We start from the raw sequence: 9,637 nt of genomic DNA, 5'->3' as shown, positions 1-9,637 counted from the left end.
CACCCTGGCCGTCTCTAGCATTGTATTTACAGCTGGAGGTATTTATGAGTGAGGAGGCAAAAGGCAGATTCTGTGCTCCCACCCTACCCTCATTCCTATATCAGTTCTCTGTCCTCTTTCTCTTTCCTGCCTTTTTTACTACTTTCATTTTACTGAAATATGCCCTTAGGACAAAGTAGTCCAGAGGCATCGAAAAGACATTTATTTTCCAAATACGTACCACAGTTCTGCTTACCTTGCTTTCTACCTACCTTACTGTCTCCTCTATTAGTTCTCAGGAACTGTTTTATATATATTTTTTTTTCTCTAAGTTATAATGTTCCATTTACCTCATGACCTCAACAAAAAGTGAATATGGGGAACATGAACAGAGTCTTTTCAAATATCTGAAAAGTTGGCATAAGGAACTGTGATTACAGTGATTGCGTGAGGTCCTGGAGAGCTGAAGTAAGACCACGGTCAGGAAGTCACTGGAAAGCAGATTTTGACTCAGCGGAGAACTGAATCATCTCAAGTTTGCAGTAGAACAGGCAGCCTTGGTATGCCAACTACTCTTCCTGGACGAGTGCAAGCTGAGGCTGGGAAATCTTTTAGAAATGGAACACATTTACTGAGTTGGGAGATGGTATACTCAGAAGCCAGGAAGCTCCTCATTTCAGGAATTTACCTTTAATTTTACCATTGAGTCCTGCTCCCTCAACTGCAGCAGTTGGTAACAACAGGGTAATATCTGTCCTCATTTGAAATGATGTCACCATAGGTTTTTCCTTCTATTGTTTGCTTCTTGGTAATGGGACTGTTGTACCTTCCCTGGAGCTTGGGGCTCCTGTCTAGAGACATTTCCCGCCAGTTCTGGTACATTAGTTCATGGACTCCAGCAGGAATAACCTTCTAGAGCTGGCTGTGACCTTAGCAACATTGACTACAATTTGGCATAGTCATCTGTAACCCCTTAGACTAGGGCACCTTTGGCTATTATTTTCAATTAGGGAAATTTGTTGCAAAGACAGCCTTTGAACTTTGAAATTTGTGAAACTGGATGTGAACTTCATGGGATATGGAGCTAAAATTAGTATCTGACTTGAGATCTGTGTATGGGAGTGGATCAAGCAGCTGAGAGTATTAACCCCAATAGAAATTGCTAGCTATGGTGTCACAGCCTGGTAGGCCTTGCATAGTATCCAAAGGTCGTGGGTGCTTTTTTGGTCATGATCCCATCGCAATTTCTCAGCACCAGAGCAGCCACTCTAAAGGGCGATCCAGTGTTGGCAATTCTTGGTGGAAATAAGAAAAGGTGACCACCACAAGCAAGCATATCTATAGGTGACGGGAACTCAGATATTAGGTAAGGGCTCCAAGCAGAGACCAGGCCTGAATGGGGATTGAGGCAATAACAGGGTAGCCAATAGAAGATAACAAGTTGAAACCAAGATCAGACTAAGACAGGAAAAACATGGCAAGGGGCAAGGTGAGTATTAGAGAGTATGTTTGCACCAGGGTTTGCCCTTGTGTCACAGGATTTCTTGTCTGAGTGAAGTTAAGTAGATTTTGGGACAAAAGAAGACCACTGTAGTCCTCTCTGGCTCCCTGGACCCTGGATTTGGAAAGAAGCTTCACTCAAGCTTCACTGAATGTTGAGATTGACTGAAACAAGTGTGACATTTTCATCTCTTTGTCAAGATTTGAGCAGAAACTGGGCCTTAAGGGATCCACTGAGGAGAACTGAAGAATGCACCGAGAGCCGGGAAACTAAGGTTGGAGCAGTCACTGGCAGTCTGGTGAAAGACGTAGGTACTTTATGCCTAATATGTGTTTGGTTTTTGTGTTTTTGGGTGCATGTTTTTGTATTTTTATAACTTAGAAGATAGAGGAGGTAGTAATGGTAATTTTAGAGGAAAAAGTAAACTCAGTGTGAGATGTAGCTGTACAGACAGTAAATGATCTGCAGTGGCTAAGACTGAGCTCATCCAGAGGGGCACAGTTACAAGAACTGGGAGTTGTTTTGCCTGAGCAAAGTGAGAGGCTAAATGGATAGATAACCTGAAAAGATTATAAGAACTAATATGCCTATTCTGGCTCTTACTATGCCAAGGAGCCTGCCACCTCCCATTAGTTGCAATAAAACTAGTTTCCTCACTTCTCATCCACTCCATCTTCATGGAAAATAATTAGAAAAGCCTGAAATGCTAGGGAAATGCATAGGAACTGCAGCTACTAAACTCTCCTCTCACAACCTTCTCTTCTCCCCTCTTCCCTGGAACAAGCCAAGAGTATTTGCCCTCTTTGTGACTTTGCTCTTGCTTTCTGAGGCCTCAAATTTTACTACTTCTCACTCTTCTCTGCTCATTTCTGTCCAACTGACAGTTCAAACACCATCTTAAATGCTAATTCCTTTGCAAAGCTTCCTCAACCCCCACCCCACACCTACACTTGCTCCTCTAACACTGACTGTCTGCATATTTTGCACTTGCCTGAAATTAACTATTTCCTGGATGTGGATTCTTCTCTTTTGTACAACTGTAAGCTTCTTTCAATCCCCCATAGCGCCTGGCCCAAAGATGGTCAGGCAGCCCCCTTTCCCATTGATGTACTGAGTGCATGGATGGGCTTACCCCAGACTTCCCTCTGTCTCCCAACTAACTAATGATGCTGTGCAAGGTTTCAAGTAAGTCATGGGCTTTGAGGATCTGTCGGTCCAGAAGTTCACATGTGCATCAGTGTTTGAGATGCAAAGAGAGAGACAGTAATCACGTCAAAAGTTTGAAGATGTATAATATAATCTGCATTGTTTTTCTCTGTGCTGAATTCAATTCAGCTGTGCTGTTGCATGGAATCTTCACTCCTTTGGGAGCTAGATATTGCCAACTTTCTTTGACATATTCAGGAACTCTGGCTCAGAGAGTTCAAGGAGTGTGAGGACCATAGTTAAGAGGCTGGTACAGACCAAGACCATGTCTCAGCATCTCAATACTTGAGTTCTGCCTTTGTGTGTTCAATCCTTTCACACTGGCCCCTGCCACAGAACCTCTGCACTTCTCCAGTTAGATTTTAGAAAAGTCTTATATTTGACTACGTGTCAACATGCCCTTCATCCCCCAGCAAATATGGAGCCTTTTGGGGCCCTTGGGAAGCCAGCCCAGGGCCAGGTACAGAGAAAATTCTTCTTAAATGCTCACTTGATATTTCTTGGCAGTCTTCCTTTAGAAACTGCTGCAGAGGGATCTAACTAAAGATTAATGACTCCCAGCTCTACAATGGATCTCTTTGGTAGAGTCAACATTTGTTACCTTTTTCCAATGTGATTATTTGTGTGTCTCTGTTTTGTGGGCTACCCAAATAAGACACAGATTTCTTTTACTGTTTTTTTTTCCTCTTTTTTTTATGTCCTCTTTTATTTTTAAGGAAGTTGCCTGATAACCATATAATTTTTCCAAGCGTAGGTCTATATTAAAAAAGCTTAACTCCCCTTCACAAAACCTAGCTTTAGTTATTCTCCTTTTTTTTTATTTAGTTAGATTTTTTCTGATTAGCCATGTGGTGTTAATTTGTCAGCCACCATCTCCCCACAGGCTGGGACACTCCAGAAAGGTTGCAAGACCCTTCAATCTCTTTTTAACCCTTCTTTAACCCATAAGTAGCAAGTTGTAGTCAAGGCAGACAGACATAAAAAGACACACATACAGGCACACATAATACGTGTGTGGCAGAAGTTTGCTTGCCTCCTTTGTGGCTGCTTGGTGACCTCTGATGCCTGGATGATGTTGATGATGATGATGATGATGATGATGATGATGATGATGATAGTGATAATGAATTTCCGTGCATGCCTTGATAAGTAGTCATAGACATTGGGTGGTTCCCCTACTAACACCTCTAGGAGAAGATGGGTGCAGGCACTGGCTCTCTCCACAGCCTCTTGGCAATAGGAGGTGGATAGGAAATAATGACACTGGTTGAAACAAACACAATGTTTCTCAGTGACAGCTTGCTGCAGAGCAAAACACCCTGGACTGCTAAGCTCCACACTTCTCATTTCTAGTCCAGTGCTTCAGCTAATTATGTCTGTGACCTTCCTTAAGCTCTTTCCTTCCTAAATCTCCATTTCTCTATCTGTAAATTAATGAGTGGAAGGTTGGAAGATGATAGTAAAAAATACTCTTGAACTCTGAAAGTCTCAGGGCACTGTTATGTTTCCTGCAAGCACCTCTAGGGATGCAGCTCAGTTGCTCTAGTTGTAATTCAAATATCTCCAGATCCCTTCTCCAGGAGGCAGTCTGGGAATATCAGCCCCAGCCTCTTTCCCACTTCAACTCCAAAGACTAAACTCCATCTCCCTCTTCCCGCAGCATCAGACCCTAGGAGAATCGGTTTTCAAAAGCTTCCCAAAACACAAATCCTCCTTGGGTGTGCGTCCTCAGCTTCCTTACTAACCTGCCACATCCAGTTCCCAAAGTAGTACTTCCTGGGTATTGGAGGAAAATGTAGTGTCTCCCAAGGAAGCTGGATGCCGAACCCTGGAATCATTGCATGCGTTTTTGAATTTGATGGCTTCGTACTGGAGAAAGCAGGGCATCAGCATCATTCTGGCCCCTTTCCAGGCGACGTTTACTTGGGCTCTCAGTCTCTATAGGGTCCCCTCCCTACTATCCGACTGTCTCCTGCTTCACTTTCCTTGTGCAATCCAAAAATTTATGCAGACCCTTCCTGGTGATCACCCTCCCTCGACGGCCACCCAGGTCGTTAGTACCGAATGAGGCGTCCAGCTTTTCAGGCAGATCATAGGTCTGTTTGTCCAGCCGCCACCTTAGTCGCCGCAGCCCCCTCTCAGTTCTCTGCGCTCCAGCTCCAGCTGGTATTTTGGGCACTGGTGCAAAAGAAAAAAAAGGAGAGTAAAGGAAAAGGGAGGTGAAGAAGGCGGATGATGGGAGTTGCCAAGAGAAGATCCCTTGAGTCTGGGCTTCCAGTTTCAGCAAGAGGGAGGAGGAGAAGCCAACAAATGGCAGAGAAAGGAGGGGAGCTGAGACTGGAGCGGCGAAGACTTTGCCAACCCCTTTTGCTCCCCAGCGGGGATGAACAGGGCGGGGATTGAGCCGCGGCTCCCCATTGGCTCTCTCGCAGACCCCTAGACTTTCTATAAAGGGTGGCTGCAGAAGGCACTGCCTTCACTAGCTCAGAGCGCAGCGCCTGAAGGCTTTAGACAGACGGATTCACCGACTAATTGAAGGCTATAGAAATTTAGTTGGAACAACCCTGGGCTGCGAGAATGAGGAGTGGTGCTGGGGCGGCGCGTGGAGCTGCTGTCCCGAATTTAGAACTGGCACTGCCTGCGCACCCTAAGCTGCGGAGCGTTTGGAGCCAGCTGCATTTGCTCGCCCCGCGCTCGACTGCCCCGCTCAGTTTCGCGCACTTGCCCTCTCCAAGCCGGTCCAGCGATCCAGTCTTTCGCTTTCCTTCTTGCCGCCCCCGCCTCCCGCACTCTCCCTGCCCCCACACCTGGGAGAGCGCATTCTCTACTCGGAGCTGCAGAACGCTGACCAGCGGTCGCCTAGCGCTCTGTGGAGACCCCTCACCCTTCCCTCTTTCTTCTCCAGGCGCTCCCTGACCCAGTTGCTTAGGGACCTTGAGGTTTTCCACGGGCGTCATACTGGACGCCCTGATCACAGAATCGCCCCAAGGGGCTTTCCCGAACCCCAGCACCATGAGCTATGCGGATGAGCTGACCCCCGAAGCTCTGAGTGTGCCGAGCGGGTTTGATGACCTGATCACCCCCACCGCCTCCCAGGTGCTGCAGGCTATTTCTAATGCTGCGTCTGCGGTTGGTAGCTCAGGCCGCGATAGCGTGCTCTCCATGATCCATAAGCTGCCTGAACATGTCTCGAACATGGGCAACCTGGCTGGCATGTCAGGTCCCATGGCTTCGGAGGTGGTGTCCCAAGATGAGCAGGTACAGTTCTGGTTAGTAATGGGGTCACTATAGTGGTATTTGCTGCCATACTAGGCAATTGGATCTTAAACCATGTGATTATGAAGCACAGGAGGGTGCACACTGCCTCCGGCCTCTTTGTTGTCAACATCTCCGTGACCAACATGATGCTGGCTTTTCTCAGCTCCCCCTTCACCATGGTAAGCTGGGTGCTGAGGAGGGGGACCCGGTGGTCAGGCCTTCAGAACAGAAACACGCTTTTGCACTTGCGACAGAGAGAGCTGTGTGGTGGGAAGGAACGCGGAAAGGGGTTGGGTTGATTTGGAAAGTGCGTAGAGACAGGAATGGCTGAGAGAATTTGTAAACGGTTTGGAAACTAGCGGCGGAGGTTGTATCTATGTTGCTGAATTAATCTCCTGCCTTGGCAGAGGCTGAGAGACTTAGGGTGCCCGGAGAGGCAACAGGGATCCGTTGCCGGTGAGCTTTACAGTGACATTGAGTAGAGGAGAAACCTAGCCTCAGTTGCCCCATCTTTCAAACGCAGTGTTTAGAATGGATGGTGGCTAACCCTTCTTGTGATTTGGATGGAGTCTGTGTCCAGGCTGCAGTCTTTGTGTGGAAAAAGATGGGAAGGGTGTGACAGCTGCAGTGTGAAAATGTTTCTTTGCTTCCTGAGACAATGTCAGCAGTTTGGTGAAGCAAGAGGCTTCTACTTCTGTTTTTGAGCTTGTAAGAGGAGAAAACACAGGACTGAGTCTTTGTGCCTCATCATGCCCTTTCTCCCACAGGTGCACTATCTGTGTAATTCCTTGGTATTTGGGAAGATGACATGTCACCTCAATCATTTTGCTCAGTATTCTTGTGCCTATGTAACTGTGATGACCATGGCTGCTATTTCTCTGGACCTACATGGGGTATGTGTTTCCCAGGGCTCTTTAGGTCTTGCAAAGGGATAGATTCCTTTATTAGATAGATAGAAGCAGCTCAGAACACAAATAATCTAAAATGTTCTTTGAATTCCTTGAGACAATCTATGTGAATATATATCTAATTTAGGAGGATTGCAAGATGGTGAACTACAGACCTTCACCATATCAAATCTTATGTATTAAAAATGCCATTATGTTTGATATGGTGCTATGGAAACCAAGATGTAGCAATAAGCAAATGATAAAAGTGTCCTCCTTTGGAAAACATCTTTTATTTGATGTGTTGCAGGATGAGCTAAGGAAAGAAAAAGGGAAAGGATTAGTCAGAGGAGGGTATGGCTTCAGGGCCGATGATGGGTTGAGTATAGGAAGTGGGCTTGAAGTCCATGAGTGAGAGCTGAGCAAAGGAAGTGGGAAGGCATGGAGAGACTTGAGGAAGGAGTTGGGAGGAGGGATGAAAGTGACTTAAAAGGAAAGAGATGGGGCAGGGGTGAGAAGCTGGGAGGGGTTACATTGTTAATCAGTTAGGAAGGAACCAGAAGACAAGTGAGGTGGGAGGGACATAGAAGGAAATTGAAGGGTTGCAGCTGAAACCAGATGGAAGGGGCCATGAAGAAATCTAAGGGATAAAAGATGGAGAAAGATGAGAGAGGGCATGGAGGAATGGAAGAAGGAAGAAGAAGGGAGGGAGGAAGGGCAGGAAGGGAGAGTGACCATGGAGGAATCAATATGGGAGAGAATGGAGGGAGAAGATAAAAGAGCATGAAGAGAACCAAGTGAGTACAAGGATGCAGGGATTTGAGGTGTTTACCCATCCATATATGATAAAGAAAAATATAAGTCACACTTTTGGACATCCATCCTTTTTTCCACTGAACTCCCTACTCAGAGACAGAAAATTTGATATCACTTGGATTCCTATTTTCTCATTTAAATGTTTTTCTCTATACTAACCAGCTTTGCTCTTTCATAAAACAAAATGCCATTCATCTGTCAACTGAACTAGTACCCAAAGCACATTACTCACCCACCTACCAAGTTTTTATAGCTTTGAAAAAGAATGTCAGTTGCTGAATGCCTAATAAGTAACCCTAATTTGAATTGTTGAATTGATCTGGGGTCCTTTTTCTTCCAGGTGATGCTATATCCCCTGAAGTCCAGAATTACTCCAATGCAAGGAAATGTTTGCATCATTCTCATTTGGATTGTGAGCACCTGTGCTGCTTTCCCACATGCCATTTACCAATACCTTTACCAAGTTGAGATTGGGTAAGAGGAACACAGTATGGCCACTGTTTGGATTTCAGCAATCCATGACCTTGGAAGCCTCATGAATAAGGGGAATGGAACAGGGACTGGAATAACACATTTCAAAACATGGATACGAAAATAAATTTCTATAAACTAGAATTTATTAAGATTACCCAAGAACTCTCATGACAATGGGTTGTTAGACATATCACTTTCTACTTGAAGTCCATTGTGTCCCTATATGCCGTGTTAGAGGTCTGGAATAGGGGAACCCTAAAGCTCCCTGCTTTATAACCCTAGTCTTTGTGCCTAACAGACACAAATAGTAAATATGTCTCTTCCTTAAGGCCTAACTGCCATATAATGCTTAGCTATGGGTCTTAGGAAAAGGGAAAATTAAGTTAATGTTTCTCTTTCTCTATCTGTCTTATAACATAGAAACAGAACTGATGAAACTGTCTGTGTTCCCAGTTTCTCATATACTTCAAAGTCCACATGGAAATACCTTGACCTGAGCACCTTTTTGCTCTTCTTCATCTTGCCATTGATGGTGCTGATGATTGTCTATGGTCATGTGGCCAAGAAGCTGTGGATCCATAATGCTCTAGATGATGTAAACATCCACACTTACGTCTGCCAGCGTGGGAAGAAGAAGGAGACACTGAAGATGCTGATTATTATGGTGCTTGTCTACACTATCTGCTGGCTTCCTCTCAACCTCTACATGGTGCTTCTATCCAGTGAATCCATCTCAAGCCACAATGGTCTCTACTTTTTCCTACACTGGCTGGCAATTAGCAGCTCATGCTACAACTCTTGCATCTATTGCTGGCTCAGTGATAGCTTCCAGATTGAAGTTAAGAAAGTCATAATGGAAATCCATAAGATGCTGAGCTCTGTCTCACCCACTCACCACTCTGCTTGGGTGGATCTCAATCCTGAAGTGCCGAAATTCCCACGATTCAAAGACTTCGATGAGCTACCCAGTCCCCCTCCATCCCCAGAAGTAGAAACCTCCTTTCTCTACCCACCAGTGCCTAGAGTTTAAGCTGCCCAGACCGCGATAGATTATCCATCCTCAAAATCTCTTAGACAGGGTGGAAACAAAATAATTAGGTTTCATTCATTTTTCATGGTAGGGGGAGTAAGAGTAAGGGTTGGAACTTGAGAGATGGAGGCCATATAAGCACCATATGCGTCTCACTTGCTCTTTCATTTCTTTCTGTTTTTTCTCCTGTTCTCATTTCCTACATTTTTTTCTTTCTCCCAACAGTGAGTAAACTGAAGTAATTAGACCTCCAGGTTCATCAAGATGTGTCTACATCACTTAAAGAAAAGTTACACTTTGACTTGTGGTCTCCTGAATTTCATCTCTTATTCTGGAGACTGTTCCCCTCTCCATTCTTTGTGTTCTCTCCTGCCCATGGTACTTTTCCTCTGACATCATAGTTATTGTCTCAGGAGCTGCAAGAGCCACCAGAGATTCTTATTAGTATTTTATTTAGATAGACAAGAGGACTATATCCATATTATG

General features: G+C 45.1%; 1 protein-coding gene across 1 annotated transcript; it reads left to right on the top strand.

Annotated features, from left to right (window-relative positions):
• The first annotated feature begins 5,692 nt into the window (after nucleotides 1-5,692).
• LOC105308992 (probable G-protein coupled receptor 83) lies at nucleotides 5,693-9,151 on the top strand. Its single transcript, XM_023525940.1, is given in 5 exon segments — nucleotides 5,693-5,966; nucleotides 5,969-6,123; nucleotides 6,712-6,837; nucleotides 7,988-8,121; nucleotides 8,542-9,151. Coding segments are annotated over 5 exon segments (1,293 nt in total). The 5' UTR covers nucleotides 5,693-5,698.
• The last annotated feature ends 486 nt before the right edge of the window (nucleotides 9,152-9,637 follow it).

The sequence above is a fragment of the Pteropus vampyrus genome, unplaced genomic scaffold (assembly GCF_000151845.1).
Source record: "Pteropus vampyrus isolate Shadow unplaced genomic scaffold, Pvam_2.0 Scaffold651, whole genome shotgun sequence".
Lineage (NCBI taxonomy): Eukaryota > Metazoa > Chordata > Mammalia > Chiroptera > Pteropodidae > Pteropus > Pteropus vampyrus.
This window is presented reverse-complemented; position numbering and strand designations above follow the sequence as displayed.